This window comes from Onychostruthus taczanowskii, unplaced genomic scaffold (genome assembly GCF_017590055.1).
Source record: "Onychostruthus taczanowskii isolate IOZ18803 unplaced genomic scaffold, ASM1759005v1 scaffold75, whole genome shotgun sequence".
Taxonomy (NCBI): domain Eukaryota; kingdom Metazoa; phylum Chordata; class Aves; order Passeriformes; family Passeridae; genus Onychostruthus; species Onychostruthus taczanowskii.
Genome location: NW_024505339.1, coordinates 665,623 through 682,646, shown reverse-complemented (window position 1 = coordinate 682,646; position 17,024 = coordinate 665,623). Strand labels below are relative to the sequence as shown.

At 44.6% G+C, this 17,024-nt stretch overlaps 2 protein-coding genes across 10 annotated transcripts in view; one reads left to right on the top strand and one right to left on the bottom strand.

The window, feature by feature from the left end:
• Window positions 1–8: 8 nt before the first annotated feature.
• TTC19 (tetratricopeptide repeat domain 19) lies at window positions 9–3,326 on the top strand. The gene is given in 11 exon segments (XM_041423189.1): window positions 9–142; window positions 144–196; window positions 264–337; window positions 453–563; window positions 665–703; window positions 1,219–1,275; window positions 1,487–1,548; window positions 1,674–1,768; window positions 1,961–2,115; window positions 2,388–2,550; window positions 3,015–3,326. Coding segments are annotated over 11 exon segments (1,062 nt in total). The 5' UTR covers window positions 9–23; the 3' UTR covers window positions 3,149–3,326.
• A 3,428-nt stretch (window positions 3,327–6,754) lies between these two features.
• The window catches only part of NCOR1 (nuclear receptor corepressor 1), a 53,066-nt gene continuing 42,796 nt past the window's right edge, over window positions 6,755–17,024 (bottom strand). For 7 of the 9 annotated variants that reach the window (XM_041423178.1, XM_041423176.1, XM_041423175.1 and 4 more), the window contains 16 exons: window positions 16,659–17,019; window positions 15,932–16,156; window positions 14,945–15,154; window positions 14,068–14,217; window positions 13,361–13,534; window positions 12,719–12,884; window positions 11,922–12,418; window positions 11,357–11,485; window positions 11,088–11,248; window positions 10,746–10,969; window positions 10,174–10,311; window positions 8,993–9,135; window positions 8,391–8,444; window positions 7,911–8,132; window positions 7,449–7,631; window positions 6,755–7,269 (listed from right to left, as the gene is read on the bottom strand). In XM_041423178.1, the coding sequence (XP_041279112.1) occupies window positions 7,082–7,269; window positions 7,449–7,631; window positions 7,911–8,132; window positions 8,391–8,444; window positions 8,993–9,135; window positions 10,174–10,311; window positions 10,746–10,969; window positions 11,088–11,248; window positions 11,357–11,485; window positions 11,922–12,418; window positions 12,719–12,884; window positions 13,361–13,534; window positions 14,068–14,217; window positions 14,945–15,154; window positions 15,932–16,156; window positions 16,659–17,019 (3,225 nt within the window). In that variant the 3' untranslated portion in view covers window positions 6,755–7,081. The remainder of the gene's footprint in view (window positions 7,270–7,448; window positions 7,632–7,910; window positions 8,133–8,390; window positions 8,445–8,992; window positions 9,136–10,173; window positions 10,312–10,745; window positions 10,970–11,087; window positions 11,249–11,356; window positions 11,486–11,921; window positions 12,419–12,718; window positions 12,885–13,360; window positions 13,535–14,067; window positions 14,218–14,944; window positions 15,155–15,931; window positions 16,157–16,658; window positions 17,020–17,024) is intronic. The other 2 variants (XM_041423179.1, XM_041423181.1) reach the window with 1 other exon arrangement.

Below are 17,024 nucleotides of genomic sequence, written 5' to 3'. Positions count from 1 at the left end.
CGCCCTTAAAGGGCCCGCAGGGGATGGCGGCGGTGGCGGCCGCGCTGCCGCGGGCGCTGTCCCGGCTGTGTCCCCGGCGCTGCCCCGCCCTGCCCCGGCCCGCCTGGACCGGGGGACACCGGGGACACCGCGGGGGCGGGGCGGGCGCGGCCGCGCTGGGCACGGCCGGGCGGCGCTGCGCTGGCCTTCCTGGGAGGTGAGCGGGGCGGCGGGCACGGGCACCGCGCGGCCGGCACCGGGCACCCACCGCGCTGTCCCCGCAGGGTTCTCCCTGTTCCCGCGGGACGCCGAGGAGGACGGCGAGGACGCCATCGTCCTGCTGCTGAAGAGAGCCAAGGTGAGGCGCTGCGGGGGCTGCGGGCGCGGGGCCCGGCCCGGTGCTGACCGAGCCCGGTGCTGACCGAGCCCGGTGCTGACCGAGCCCGGTGCTGACCCGTCCCGCTGCCCCGCAGCTCAGCGTCATGAAGGGGGAGCTGGCCGAGGCCGAGCAGCTCCTGCACCAGGCCCTGCGGCGGGCGCACCAGCAGGAGAACAGGCAGGCCATCATCTACACCTACAGCATGGTGAGAGCCGTGGGCACGGCGCTGCCCGAGGGAGAAGGAAAAGCGGCTGAGGCTCGTCCGCGCTGCCTTGGTGGAGCTTGAGCACTGTCTGTCTCTTGCAGATGGGGAACGTGGCCTACATGCAGGGACAGCTGGACAATGTGAGTAACTCTGCGTTTTCCCAATGAATTTTTAGAGGTTGGCATCTTGTGCATGGTCTCAAAGGTGTGGGATGCTGCAGACTCAGAGCTGTGGGGCAGAGATGTCCTAGTGCAAAAAAGAATGATCTAACTCAGGACTGCAGCCCATGAGCACACCAGGTTAAGAAAGATGCTCTCACAGGTAAATTTTGAGCTCCAACACGGTGTGCAGGCGAAGGAACACTTCTTTCTGTGAAATGCTGCAGTTGAGCACAGGGGTGGCTCCTCCAAGGAGAATCAGGGAAGCCCTGAGCTCGCAGACAGGGTAAAGGCCTGGCTGCTGCAGCATTGCTCAAGGAGAAACTGAAAGGAGCCACTGGGTCAGTACCACGGGGCTCTGGTCAGCCTTTCACTTCTAACTGCGCTTGGTGTAGTGTAAATGCAACAAATTTGAGCCAGGTCCCTCTATGTAGTTTGCCTCTGTTTTGTTTAAATGCCATCATTTCTCAGTATCCTCTTCAAAATTCTTGTTTCAGGCAGAAAAGCTCTACAAAGCAACAATGAGCTATATGCTTGCAGGGGACACAAAGGAGGTATGTTCTGAGACAGGCTCCCAGCGCTGCCCTTCTCTTGCCCTTATTTCTTGTGCTGTAATGCCTCTTACTGGAAATTGGCAATATTTAACGGATGGCAGCAGTGGAGGCAACAAGATGGGGATTTTTATGGTCTAAACTCTCTGACAAAGTAATGTTTCTGTTGGGGAGGTACAAAAAGAGTAACAGTTGCGTTGTGTCCTCCTGGCAGGATGACAATGCTGTCCTTGAGGTGTCCCTCAAGCTGGCCAGTATCTATGCTGCTCAGAAACAGTGAGTTCCCAGCTGGAGGGGGCACCTGCTTTCACCTCAGCTTTGCAGTGCTGGTGGGGTGGCCAAGCAGAGGCTCTTTAATGAGGGATCCTTCAGGAATAGGAGCTTTGCTTTGCACTTTGCAGGCACAAATTAGCTGTAGCTGGCTACCAGTTCTGCATCCTGACCTTAGAGGAGAAGATTGCCAAGCAGAAGGACTTGCCTGAGGATGTCTTATCAGGTGGGCAGCCTTGTCTGCCAAAGGCTCCTCTCTTTTCTCCATTTCCCTGTCCTTGATTTTGTTTCTGTATTCCTAAGCACCATCTTCATGTCAATCCATTCTCTTCCCACTGCCTGAGTTTCCTGCTGTGGTAGGATGGGTGTTCATGCTGGATCTTGTGGCAGTGATCACTTCACTCCTCTCTGTTTGCAGCTGAAGAAAAGGCCAACACCCAGCTCCTGCTTGGGATGAGCCTGGACTCCTACGGCCGCTACCTCCTGAACATCAACGAGCTCCCAGCAGCACAAAAAATGTACGAGAAGGCTCTGCAGATATCAAATGATGTTCAGGGAGAGACTCATCCACAGGTGATTTGTACAGCAGTAGGACTCCAGGGAAGGAAAGGCTGATCTGGAGGGAATGAGGCAGCCTTGGAGCAGCTCTGCTGCCATCAGACATCAGCACTACCAGGCTGTTTTCCTGCCAGGAAGGATGAGCATGCAAATACAGAAATACAGGACACTTCCTTACTGAACACTTCTCTGGGAAATACTGCATTAACTGGTGTGGCAGGGAATGAATGTGGTGCTTCTGCTGCCCCAGACTGCTCCACAAGCTTCCCTTTTCCCTCCTGGTGCAGAGTGTGGTGCTGATGAATGACCTGGCGACGGTGCTGGACGCCCAGGGACGCTACGAGGAGGCTCACACCTACAGCAGGAGGGCAGCAGAGCTGGCAAGGGACACACAGCACCCCGAGGAGCACATGGTGCTCAACAACCTGGCAGCAATCCTCATGCACAAAGGTCAGTGAATAAATACCCAGCCTGTCACTGAGCTGGTGCTGACTGCAGAGATCTGGATCTGTGTTGCAAGGCTGAACTACAGTGCTGGTTTGGAGTAATTAGTTTTAGTTTAGGCAGTAGATCTGACTTAGGATTGCTTTCACAAACTGTCCCAAAGTGTTTCCAGGGGATCTTGTTTCCCATGTCCTTTGTGTCCAGTAACTTTTCCAAAAGGACAGAAGACATGCATGAGATTTGAGATTTGTTTCTGTGAGATTTTAATGCTGAAGCAGCACCAGGTCCCATCATCACTGCTGCTCTCCTGCTCTCAGAGTTGGCAACCTGGCAGGATGTTTTCTGAGCCTCCCTAGATCTTGATGTGTTCCAAGCAGTCCTTGTCCTTTGCATGTGATCAGCATCAGGAGGGGGCTCTGACAATGGGTGATGGAACTGGGTAGCCAAGCTTTTTTTCCTTCTTGCTACAGAAGATTTCCTGCAAGCAAAACAAGTGTACAAAGAAGCTCTCAAGCAGGCACAGCAGAAGGGAGATGCTGCTTCTGTCCAGCATATCCAGGAGGAACTAGCTGAGCTGGCCAAGAGGAGAAAGGGCTCCAAATAAGTTTGGCCACAAAGTCCAACCTTGAGGTGGCTGAAGGCAGCAAGGGTTGCTCAGCACAGGCAGCCTGGCAGCAGCTTGGTGCAATTCTCCAGAGAAACAGCAATGAGGAGTTTCAGGACTGCTTAAGAGGAAGGGCTGCCACTGCCTAACAGCCCAAAATAAAGGTGTGAAATCTTAACTGTGTGAATTTGTGGTGTAATCTGTGGTTTGACTGACCTACTGTGCTAAGTGATTTAATTTTGGCTGCCTAAGTGCAAGTCTGGTCTGGTATTAATACTGTGTTAGAGTCAGTTTGCTACTCCTGCCTGCCCACAGAAGTGTTCAGGTTCAAATCATGGCTGTCCTAAAGCAAGTCTTGAAAAGGAACAGGCAGGAACTGTCTCACTGTTTACATGTTGCACAGCACAGCAGGGGCTGTACTTCTATCAGTGCTGCAGTTCAGCACGTTTGAACTGCAGCAGAGCATCTCCCAGGCTGTACCTGCCCTGCAACAGAGCTGCAGCTCCCTGTAGATCAAATGTATTTCTTCATTTAGCATCCAAAGATAGAGCTTGTCCTCTCAGAGGAGGGGTGAGGCTGTTAGCACACAGAGCTGCTGTCAGAAATCAAACACTTGGCTGCAATGAGAGCACACGGAGTGCCAGAGTTGTCTTCTCTCTTGGATAGGTCAGTGCTTGAATGCTGAGGCTTCCTGTTGGAAAAGGTGCTGTGTACAAACCCAGCTTTGTCAGCTACGTGCCTTCATGTGAATCAAGTATGAACAGCTGCTTTAGACAACAGAATTTCTCAGTTCAGCCCTGCTAGGAAGCCTGATGTTAAAGAAAGAGGAGAAGTAAACCAGAAATCACCAAATCCATATTTAGTAAAACTAATTCTGTCACTATCCAAGAACAATTTTAACTTCTCAGTTGTCAGAAGTGCAGCTGGTTGGTACAACCCTCAATGTAATTACATCATTATTAATTTACTTACAGTAGCAGCCTTATCTCTGAACTTTGAGCTAAGAGGAGGAGGCACACAGGTTTTCTAGAGCAGAACTTCATTGAAGCTGTAAAACTTCAGTCACATACAGAGCTTTGTTCTCAGCAAGCTAGGAAATAGAAATAGGGCTGTGCTGACAGAAAGGCTCTGGGACATCAGAGCCAACCCTCCCTCAAGTGCTGGGTTTGGGGTTTGAAGCAGCAGAGCTTGGAGGGCAGCAGTGTCACCTGGGAACCCTGCAGCACCCTGGGAGCAGGGTCTTGCCTGATGCTGCAAAACAAAAGGGAGACACAGGAAAAGCAAGTGGAGAACTGATCCCCTTTATTGATTGGTCTGAATCCAGAAGTCACTGTCTAGTGAAGACATTGTGTGGAAATTATGATGCATGGGTTTTTCAAGTCTTAAATGATTTCATATCAGAATCACGAACCATATCAAGATGAAAGCATTGTGAAAGCGCTGATCAGAAATCAGGTAAAAATTTGTAGTAAACTACACTTTGTAAACATGACTTACAAACACCTTCCTGTTTGAAACAGGGCAGATGTAATTCCATACTTGAAGATTACTGGAATTGTGGTAAACCCTAACTTAGGCTCTGGAGAGGTTTTTACACTGGAGAAGTTAAAACTCGGATAACAGACAAAAAAAAAGCAGCAACATTTTATGTGCAAATGCCACTCAAACTGTATCTTAGGAGATTGTGACTATCCTACTTTGGGTATCTTGCTGCTGCTGCAGCAGTAACATGAAGCTTTGCAATGAACATGCTATACTTACTGTACAGGTAGCAAAGACATTTGTCTGTACATGCCTCTTTCACATTGTATTTGTTACACTAAGAAAGTGAGAACAAGTGAGTTTAAGAATGGAACTTAACTCTCCACTCCAAATTTAAATCTACAGAGGGCAGATCAACTCGTTTTCCAGTATATGTTGCTGTGGGAACCAAAAAAGAAAGTCAAAATAAGAGCACAGGTCTACAAACAGGATGAAAACTTCACTGCTTCAAGCCAGAAGGGTAAAGGAGGGGAGGATGAGAGAAATCTTTCTCAGAGAAAGACTGCAAGGAGATTTAAGACTGCCAACGGATCTACTCTGATGCAGTGTTTAAAAAAAGTAGCAAAATAGTTCTGTATTTTCAACAGTGTCAAGTTTCCAGATGAGTTCCTTTGGAATTTTGTTTCCCACACTTGGGGCAAAAAGGCTTTCCTTAAAGGACTGGAAATAAATTTGCTATTGATAAATAGTTCTGTGCTTCTTCCTGTTTGTAAGTGGACCATGACAGTCCACGGGCTGCAGAGCTCACACGACTCAAGGTTACACACTGCATTACACCTTCCATACAACGCATCACAAATACAGCGGCAAAATGCAAAATATTTTTCACTGGAAAATAACTCCAAGGCAAAGACCCTGTTGATCAATGAGATGCAAAAGCAGTTTGGAATCTGACAGACCAGGCCACCCCCCAGCTCAGTGCTATCTGTGAATCAGTCCTTCTACCCCAGAAGATTTGAATTCTCTTCCTGAGGTCAGTGCAGCATAAAATGAAGATGCTTTTGGAGGGGGATGTCAGGACACCCTGTGACACCACTGCCCAGATGGATGTGTACATGAGCTACAAGCATACCATAGCAAGCATTGATAGATGAACGATTAAGGAGACTCTCCTAGTACCATATACAATTTAAAAATAAAAATCACCCTAACAAGTATTGCACACTTCAGGAGTTAAGCCAAGCATTTGTAAGGACTTCCACCAAAAGCTTGCTTAGAGGGACAGGGACTGGGACGCAGACTTTAAAATAATTATTACATAAAGATTTTTAAATCAGATTGGAGGAAGGAAAAAATCACAGTACCTATTTCAAACTGGTTCTAACAGAAGCCAAGTAGTTGACTCGTGTGTTGCTCAATTATTCTATAAAAGCACTTTGTTTTATTTAAACTTGGGATGTGGAGCTTTTTCTTCTTAAAGGATTTATCAACCCACCCAGAGCCTCTGTTCAGAAAAGCCATTTGCTGTGGTTAAATATGACAGTAAAATTTAGTAGCCTGTTTTGACTGCATACAATGCAGAAACAGAGAACACTAAGAATAGGCTTTTAGGGCACAGTTAAAATTCCCAGTGTGCATAACAGTGAGGTATGCCTCCAGAAGCTGTTCTTTTTTTGTTTCTTTAACCTTTTAAAAACGAACCATAACATACCCATGCAATAATATTTCTGCAGTGTTGCTAAATAAAACCAACTGCACCAATTTACAATGTGGCAGAATTTCAAATTCCAAAGAAATATATCATCTTATTCCAGCAAACTGGAGTTATGTTAATGTACAGAATTCACTAAGGGGTCAGTCTTAAAAATCAACATTTTCACAAGAGCTTGAACACCACTGAGAAAGTGTGTCTAGGGAAAAAAAAAAATATAAAAGCACAATGCCTGCAGGAAGTGGCACGGCATTAAATGGGCAATGATGGTAGGGAGGTTGGGGTTCTGGTTAGGCTAGGCTGAGAGGGAGGCTAGGGTTATGAAGAGTATTCTACACTGGAGAAAATGCTTAAAAAAAATTACAAAATGACCCCCAAAGTTTAGGCAATGATTTGAACATAAGTACACCAGATACTATAGCAAGGGAAAAAACACTGCAAAAAGTACTCTCTATTTACAGAAGAATGATTTAAAAGACATTATGGTTTTCTTTACAAATAGATGTAGAGCAGGAATAGTCCACATTTTTAAAAACTCTTTACATATTTATCTTTAGTAAGTCAACCTTCTCCACCACAATCCTCCAACACACAGCCTGTGCAGAAGGCATTTCACGGACTCTCCAGCAATTCTTCATTGTGTGGCCCTTGCTCTCTTGGAAAGTCTCTGTGGGCACAAGTCAAAAATAGATTTCTTTTTTTGACCCGCAAATTAAAAAAAAAAAAAAAATCTGCATAGTTCAGTCATCACTGTCAGACAGAGTCTCATATTGTGCTGAAAGCAGTGGTGCAGGCTCTCTCTCCCAGATCCTGTTCTGTGGGTGAGTGGTTGCTTGGCTCATGGACGGGGGGGCACAGGCGATGGAGGTCGGGGGGGTGCTGCTCAGCATCCTCATGGTCAGAGGGTTGTATGGAAACTGGGTGGAACCTGCATCAAAAGGCAAAAACATGAGCTGTTCTGAGAGATCTGTGTTGGCCTGGCTTGTGCCAATTAGCAGAAAATCCACTGCAGAAAACCCCCACATGCTGGGAACTTGTGGCCAATATCCAGAGTTACAGTGCAACATCTGAGACTGCAAACACCTTTGAAAGAAGCCTGTTCCTCACCTGTTGATGAAGGCCTGTCTTCCCAGGCCCACACTGGAGTCTGTCTGTGGTAGTCCCCTTCTGAATGTACAGATGAGACAGAAGAAGGTCTTTCAGTTCCCAAATATCCCTGCCCAGGAATTGGAGACTTTGACTTCCTACTGTTTGACTTGCCAATGAGCTTCTGCTTGCTGACTGCCCCACCTGGCAACAGAAGGGACAGATTTCACCAACCACATTTTAGTCTCTGTGTGTTTGTTTCTAGAAATTATCAGATAGCACTGAGAAGCTTTAGGTATCCAATACACCCTGTTCTCCTTTTCCTGTTCCATCAGTGTTGTTGGAAAAGCCAGGACGATAAATACAAACACCACCTCTGCCAATTACAGAGGAAAGACAGCGATTTTCAGTGATACCACGTTATTCAAACCCTTGATTTATTTATTCTCTTTAAGGCCCTGGGATATTTGGGAGCTGCAATACCTGAATTTGGAGATGGATTGGCTTCTTCCCTCCGTGTCTCGTTACTCGCCGGTACCGCGGCGCCGGAGCTGCCCGGAGCCACCGCGAGAGGCTGGGACATGACAACCCCGTGCTCCTCACTCTTGTCATCAAAGTTTCCCATCAGTGCTTTCCTAATAATGTCTTCCAGACCCAGATTACTGGCAGGATCTGCAAAGGAGTGACCCCTAGAGCTGACTGCACCTGGGAGAGAAGAGAAAACACAGGGAAAGGTGGGAAGGGAGGCAAAAAGTGTATCTCGGAGAAATTACAAAGTGTGGGGAAGATTTGGTCATTTGCTTTTCCTTATGGTGCAGCAAATAAGTTTTCATATAGGATATTAGCTTTTAAATTTGCACCATTTTCCTCTTTTACTGGACTCCCCAAAGAGTATAAATTTAAGATATTAAAGACATTATATTTTTCTGAAACGTATGTTGTTGCTTTTATTGAAGAACTTACCTGAGGTAGTGACTGCTGGCAAATTGAATATTTCAGTCCCTGGCTGAGCAGTTGCTGCAATTAAAACACAACATTTCACTGAATTTTTTTAGTACTGATGATCACTAAGTGATCAGCAGTAGCCCTACTGCACAAACAAAAGGCAAAAATATATTTCTAGTGTCATATTACACAATGTCAGTGTTCATTACTGGAATTATATTAAAATGCTGTTTAAAAGACATAATCATAAGGGCCAAGAAAACACAAACTTTTTAGTTTCAAGACACCTTTCCAAATAGGAAAATGTGCAGTATTGATACAAAGCAAATTACAGACACAGTTAGTTAGAATAATATCATGTTTTAACAACTCTCTCATTAATTACGTGGTTTTCACCTCTTAAATTAAGTGTTAAAATGATGTGACAGTCCTAAATACAACAGCATTTTAAAAAAATCTAACCTTCTAGTGCTATGGTCATAAATTATTATATGTGTTTTATATTAATAGATTTATATTAATTTGTATTATTTGATCATATTTAGGTCAGGACATCTGCAGGTGGAAGCCACATGAAGCTTAAGCTGGAAAAATTGAGTGAAAAGGCAAGTCCTGCATACCCATGTCAGAGTCACCTCCACCAGATGAGTTCAGCTTTCGAAATATCTCCTGTTTCTTGGATTTTACCATGGGTGAAGTGTTCTCAAGTTTGGTGAAAAACGAAGGCAGGTAACTGATACTGCCTGGAGAGCGAGAGTCAGTCCTGCCAAGACCAACACGTGTCAAAGAGACAGAACTTGTAAGATGCACATTTAAATCTTCCCAAAAGCAGTCAGGCAGAAACTACCAACAGTCATATGAACACTGGGGGGGCTCAATAACAACTGAGTTTGCTTAAGCAGCAGCAATCTGACAAATAAGCTTGAATTAAAAAACCAAACAATTCGTACGTAAATTAAAAAACTATCTAAAAATGAAGTAAAAAATAATCTAAATTTCCTAGCCCAAGATCCTTACATTCCTAAAAAGTGCAATATTCCCTGCCATGTTCCTGGAAATCCCTTTGCATCTACCTAACATCCATCATGGACTGTGACAGTCCTGCAGGAACCGCAGAGTGGAAAACCCCAAGAAAATTAGAATCAGTTTTACCAGCATGAGGTTTTAATAACTACTTTGGGTGCTCTTCCTTCCTCAGCGGGGCAAATACAGGAGCACCCACTCCAGTGTGCATCTCCCACAGGTTTGCAGACACCAGCACTGCCAGGGGGCACGTGAAGGTGCTGTGCAGTTTTGTGGTGCAGATCTGAGAGACTGGGACAGGGCTGCCCCATCCATGGACTCCCCACTTCACTCCTCCTGGAACCTCCTTAGCTTAGTGATATTTCAAGTGATTAACTGCTGCAGCACCATGAGTGCTGGAAGCCTGGGTTCCTCTCCTCTCCACCAGGAGAGTATCGAGGAATCCAACAGGCAGGAGAAGACTGAATAACTTAATAAAAACTGTGACCTTTCTCAAAACTCACTTCAGTTTTACAGAACTGGCAACCACGAGGAGTTTCACTCTAACATTCTCTCAGATGTGACACAGAACACTCTGCTTGCACCAAGAAACTTAAGATAAAGCACCAACATGTGACCTGTCCCTCAACCTTCCCAAAGCACCTTCCAAATAGCAAGTTTTGGATGTTAGTGCAGAAGGATTGACAGAGGAAGGTCAGTTGAACTGCTCTTTAATAAAGACACAGTTTGCAGCACAAAGATCCAGAAGTACGTTTTTAAAAGTCAGTTTTACACCTACCTCTGTTCAGTAGGCTCAGTTCTTTGGGAAAGCAAAAGAACATTTTCCTGTTTCTCATGTACAACCGGGACCTGAGGTGGCGAGATTGGCTCGTAGGGCTCTGAGGGGACATGACTCCTCTCTGGAGATTTTCCAGGCCTACAGCCACGATTCAGAGACAGACAATTACTCTCAATGCATGTACAGAAGTAGTTGACTCTAACTCTAAAATGTAATTTTACAGGTTCTACATAACTGCTTAGGTGTAGTTACATGTTATATGCTTTAGTAAGCTTGGTGATCTTAAAAACATGACAATGCATTGTCCATAACAACTGTGGTAAGTTTTAAGTTATTACATATTTTCAGCTCTCTGAAGACTGGAAATTAAGAGAAGTAGCAAAGGGAAGACAGTTATAACTTATGTTATGGAGCCAAGCAATTGATGAAAGAGTAGGAGACAGACTTTGCCTAAAAATAAGATCAAAAAGCGCCTTTACTTCCAATCTCCACCAAGATTACTGCGCTACTTTATATCAATATCATATCTGGGCATCAACTAAACTTGCAGTTAGACTGAATCCCTGCATTACCTTCCCCTGGCCTTGTCAGAGAGGTTCTCAGGGGACACTCTGGCCCCTGGCCGCTGGTGGTGCACGGGCTGTGGCTGCGCCTCGGGGCTGTAGCGGTTCGAGGTCTTTGCCCGGCCAGAAACAGGTGCTGGAGCAGGGGTGGAATTCTGGAATGTAGTGGTGGGAGGCTGCAAAGAGGCCTGAGAAGCTGCTTGGTTTCTAGCAAAGTCTTGTGTGATAATTTGCTGGATGTCACCAAAAGAAATAGAAAAGAGATCTTGGTTAGACACTGGCCACAGTGTAGATATTCAGATACAATATTTTGTAATTCTCTCAAATAAAAGCCATAATTATAAAACCTACACAGATGTGATCAGCAAGGGTGATGAGCCGATGCGTCCTGGGCACATGTGCCATCCCCTCTGCCTGGGAAGAGGGAGGTGGAGGTTGCTGGGGTGAGGGGGGCTCCTGTTGTGTCCTGTAGCGGTGAATGGGGCCCTCGTACGGCCTGTTGGGGTCAGCTGCTTGAAACAGAAAAGGTCACTCTATTATGCTTCAAGGTTTGAAACTTCTGTGCTTACAAATCTAAAAAAGGTGGCTGTGAGAATATTTCCACACGTAGATGAACTTACTCTCTGCCTGGCTTGGTTTGGGTGTCTCTTGTTGATAGGGCTGCAGCTTTTCTTGAGCAGGTACAGGTGAATTTGCAGGGCTGATCACCTCAATGGCATCTCCAGGAGCTTCATACCGGTGTGAGGACACTGCATATCAAGCAAAGGTTGTGCAATAAGATGTAAATATGACAGAAAATTTTTGTTGCCTATACTTAGCAACACCAGTGCTTCCAGTAAAATGGCACCAGAGAATGAGAGTCAAAACACTGTTGCCTTCTCACAACCATGATGATACAAAAACTTCCATGAAACAGTGTTCCAACATAAACCAAGTAATTTTCAATTTCCTGGCTTCTGAAAAGGTTACTCTTATGATCCTGCATTCATGCTGTAACATGGAATCTGAATAAAGCAAACAACTCTGATTTTGCAAGAGTAACTATATGCAAAATCTGTATTTGTCTATCAAGTTTCTGCTTTGCAGAGCTGAATATTTTATCATTAAACATCTGAATCATTTCACATCATTTCCCTAAAGGCTAAGACAGACAGCAAAGAAGTAGAGAGTTACTAAGATACGTACAACTACTGGAAGAATCTGAACTTTGAGAGCCCCTATCTCGAGCATCCTTGTCTGAAGCAATCTGGCGAGTGATGATCACATCTATGAAGTTAGCAGCAGTAATTGTGGTCTTTCCTCGAGTTCTCAGCTCTTCCTCGTACCTGGATTTAGGAGGAGGTCCTTTCTCTTTACCAGCCTCTGAATAGACTACTGATGAAGTCTGTCCCTGGGACTTGCCACCAGAGTAATTTGCAGATGTATAGGGGCACTGCACAGGCCTCTTTTCTACCTCCAGGGTCTTCTGCTCCATCTGCTGCTGGTCAGTCACCACAGCTGACCTGCGGCCCATGTTCTCTTCTATCCTGGTTCCTTCGTGCTTGCTCTCCTTTGCTTTGGCCACTTCCATCTGAGGAGCAGAGGCTGCAGCATCCACGAGTGCTGCCAGGGCATCAGCAGCAGTGTTGTAACGGGAAGCTGGCAAGCCTTGAGTGATAGAGGGAGCTCCAGGGGTGAGCTGCCTGTGGGCAAACATTGAATAGCCTCAATTACATCACATGGAAAGAACTAGAGCCATGAACAAAATAAAGCAAAGCTTTTCTGACACTAATTTCTACCCAAAATTCACTGATGAAAATGCTCTGATATATCCAATAATCCACTATATTTCATATAGTGAAATATCCTTAACCCTAAATGCACTTTTTAGATATATCCAATAATCCACTATATTTCATATAGTGAAATAACCCTAAATGCACTTTTTAATAAGCTGAAATATTAGAACAGATATCTGTGCCACATTAACTTCTAAAACATACATGATACGTAGTTGAGCAGCAGGATCCAAAGGTGTGATTACACTTGTCCCATTGGTTCCTTGGAATATACTTGGCCTTTGCTGCAGAATGTTTTCCTGGCTTCTGACAGAGGGGGATGGGGACCGGACGTATCCGTGACTGCCGGGTCTGCCAGGCTGCTCTGCACCTGCAGGACAGAGCAGAGGGGAACAAACCAAAAGAAATGATTACTCTTACAACAGCGTGGCACTGTGAATCAATGCTGTCTCCTCCACATCCCTTCCCAGCTGTCTCCACCACTCTGGATACTCTTATAGCAATGCAGGACTATGTATCCATGCTGCCTCCTCCACATCCCTTCCCAGCTGTCTCCACCACTCTGGATGTGATGGTATCTATTAAAGACTTAAATCTGTTCACAATGCTCTAAATGGCATGCAAGCTGTGCCAGTGACAATGAGGATTCACTCCTCTTTAGGTGCTACATTGCTTTGAGAGAAAGCTGCAGAAGTTGCAATACGACCAGAACTGCTGGGCAACAGGAACCTCTCTGAAGTGCAGAGTAAAAGCAAACTGTAAATGGTATTTGCTAACAGTGACTGCATAAAATGAGCAGTTACAGTGTACAAGACAAGTGATCCAAGTGTATCCATGTGCCCTCACCTGGTCGGAGATACAGCTCAGCAGGGACTGAGGTGATTCTCTCCCTCTCTCGTTCTCGTTCTCTCTCCCGCTCTCGTTCACGTTCCCGCTCCCTTTCCCGTTCCTTCTCCCTTTCCCTTTCCCGTTCCCTTTCAGCATTTGCAGCTGCAGAAGCTGCCAGGTGTGTGGGGTGTCCTGAAAAGTCCACAAGGTAAAATGAAGGAGCAAAAAAATTTACTTAAGTGAAGCATGGCAATGTAAACACTTGCCTAAATATTTTGCCATACACTTGCAGCAAAATTTCCGAAATACATTTTAATTCCACTCAAGACTATCCACTTATCTAGGAAGACAAAAGTTTAACATACAGTGACAGTGGAAGGCTCAAAAGCCTTTTACTAAAGTGGTGGCTATACAGTTAGAAACTACACAGCTCATAGACCCCAATTCTACCCTTCAACACATGTAAAGTAGGGTTAGTTAATTACAGTCAAATTACTACAAATAAAGACCTGACAGAATGAGGCAAATTCAGAATTTGACAGCACTTCTACTGTAACTACACAGGATATCACAAAACCCCTTTGCTATCCAAGTGAGAGGTGCACGCAAAAAGCATCTCCTGAGAAAACATCAAAAGATGGCATTAATGAAAGCTGAATAAAGATGGTCAATTCTCTCAGCATGTCAGACAATTCAAGCCATCACCAAGCCATGAGAGCTCTTACCTGGTGACAGAGAAGCAGGGTTGTAAGGCCTGGGAGGGAAGGTAAGCTGGGTGCCAGGGATATATGTGATTCTCTCCATGGGTGGGGTGCTGGTTCCTCCAGGATGAGGCACTAATATAGTGGGGGCCATATTGTTCAGGTCAATGATTCCTGTCAGGAGATGACACACGTGAGAATGGCCACTCCAGGACATGGTCTACACAGTCAGCAATGAATGTTTGGTGGAGAAAATACAATAAGGCAAGTGTAGAGCTATATTCCAGCTGGTTATACTCTCTTAGATCTGGCAATCAGCAATTTAGGAGCATACAAAGTCAGAATTTGCATTTGTAGCACTCCCTTTAACTGCCCTTTGGAAAAATGCACTTCACTTCTATTCAATAATCCCACCTTTTAGCAATTTTGGGTATTACCCAAAATATAAAATGATCAGCATTGTTATCACAAACACTACACTTCTGGCTGTTGCTTTTATATTCTTTTTGAAGAAATTATCATTTTGATATAATTCTCTTTTCTGAAGTTTGATGGTGAATCATAAATACGGTTCTAATCATCAGTTATCATTTTGATATAATTCTCTTTTCTGAAGTTTGATGGTGAGCTAAATACGGTTCTAATCATCAATTTAAAGAAGCAGAAAACAATCTGGCTCTTGGAACACCAGTAACTCTCAGAGACTTCTCCTTAAAAATATTGATTATAGAGGTGCTTTTCCTTTCCACAAAAGACCATTTGCAAATGAGCTGTCAGACATCCATGATCACTACAGGATGAACACATCTGTACACACAGCCTTGTACGAGCGCATCCAAACCACCGCTGGCACAGCCAAAACACAATTTTAAGAGGATTACAGAAAGAGAGGCAGGCCCACCTCGTGCTCCTGCATAAGGGAGTGCCAAAGTTTGCTCCCTGGGGGACAATCCCCTGGTGACATCGGGCCGGAGGTTCACTTGCATCTGCTGGGAGGTGATGTAGTCGTTGAGGATGGTCTGGCGCGTGTTCTCCATGGCGTACAGCTGGTACTGGCTGGGGTACCCCGGCGTGGGGGACAGCTGCCTTTGGAACAGGTAAGCAGCAGCAGCTGAGGGTGAGAGGAGGGAAAAGGAGGCATTTAGGAAGCAGGATGATTCTGGATAAAATAAAACTTTCAGGTGTTTGTAAAGCTTCAGTGAGAGGTGCTATTGAGTCTCTCTAGTTGGTGCCAAATGAGTGAAAATAGCATTTTAATATTGGTGTTTTATTGAATTTCTGCACTGCATGCACACTGAAAGTGCTGAACAATTCAGACTGGAGAGATGACTTTAATAGAACTATAAATTCTGAAATTCTGAAAATGTAAAAGGCTGAAATACCTAAAGAACTTAGAAAATACCTCACAGAAGTAAACTGAGGGATAGGTTAAAAGGAAGCCACTGTATTTAATATCACCTGATAATTCTTCAGTGAAAATAATCAGTCTTGAACAAAGGACTTATATAGAATACATGTCTATATATAATTATATAGAATTACATTTTAATTCTCCAGCCTCTTCCACATCCTTCCTTGCAAAGCTTTCTTGAAAGCTTTTAATACATTCCATGAATACTTTTCTATAAATACTGTGAACTTTTTAACCAAACAGAAGCAAGTTGGCAGTTCTGAAGGGAAGTTACAACATTATACACTACTAATTTACTAAGTATCTTGGTTAGATATTAAATTACCACTAAACTGATGTCAAACCACAACAATAAATACTTATAACCTTATAACTGATATCTGGCCATTTGATAACTGCCTTATAAAGGTATCCTTTCTGTGCATGAAAGCTCATGGTATTTCTAAAACTAAAAAAAGCCAACACAAATGTATTTACCAGGATCCAGAGCCCTGTGAAATGGCATAGCAGGATCTAAATGGGGAGGGAGGTGACCCCTGTAGACTTCAGGAGTTGCTCCTCTGTGGTGAGGGTCAAAAGGACTGTGAGCCACTACAGGATCAACCCCTGGGACTGGAGATTTTGCTGGCACACTCTCCCTCTGTGTTGGAGTGAGCGTGTTCTTCCTTTCATGATTTGCTGACTTCCCAGAAGATACTCCAGCTAAAAGCAATGAAAAACCCAAGTTAATAAAATGCCTATTTCTCTGTGGAAAATTTAACTGTAAAAATACACTGGTTCCCAAGGAACATTTTCAATGACTGCAATACAACAAAGCACAGAGAATATTTTATATCATAAAACATTTCTGCTGAAAGAACTGTACTTTAAGATTGTTTACACTTCACTAAAACATCTTCCTCATCTAGACATTTTAAAATTAGGAATAACTTCTGCCCTTAAAACATTATCCTTGGAGGTACCACTCTCAATTGACTCATCATCAAATGCAAATTGAGACTGAATTGCATTCCCACTTCCCTCTTCTATTACGGCAGATTTTAATTTTCTTATAAACAGCTTATAACAGCTTACAGCCTTCTAAAATTCACCTAGCCAACTTCCAAATTGAGACAAGCCACTAGAATAAAATAAAGAAGAAAGGAGTACATAAAAAATTCAAATAATGAAACCATTTGTCTTGCTGTGGACAGGAATGACGTACCCTCACTAACTCTATTCATCATAGGTGAACTCCTGGACATTGGACTCTGATAGTTCACAGGTGTCCTCCGAGCATTTGTATCATCATAAATCCCAGGGCTCAGCTGTGATTTGGGAGTTTCATGAAGGGTTGACCTGAGAACAGAGGGACCAGAGCTGACTACGGACGTGTGACGGGACCGCACGGCATCCCCGGTCTTCACATCTTCGTATTTTCCTCGCTCCACCACCTTCACGTTTTCTGGCACCATTTCCAGCTGAGGCATTCCCCGGGGCAGCTTGCTTGGTCCAGTGATTAAAGATTTTACATTGTGTTTGATGGCAGACTGGCCAGAGTTGCTTTCATATTTTATGGGTGTGCCCTGAA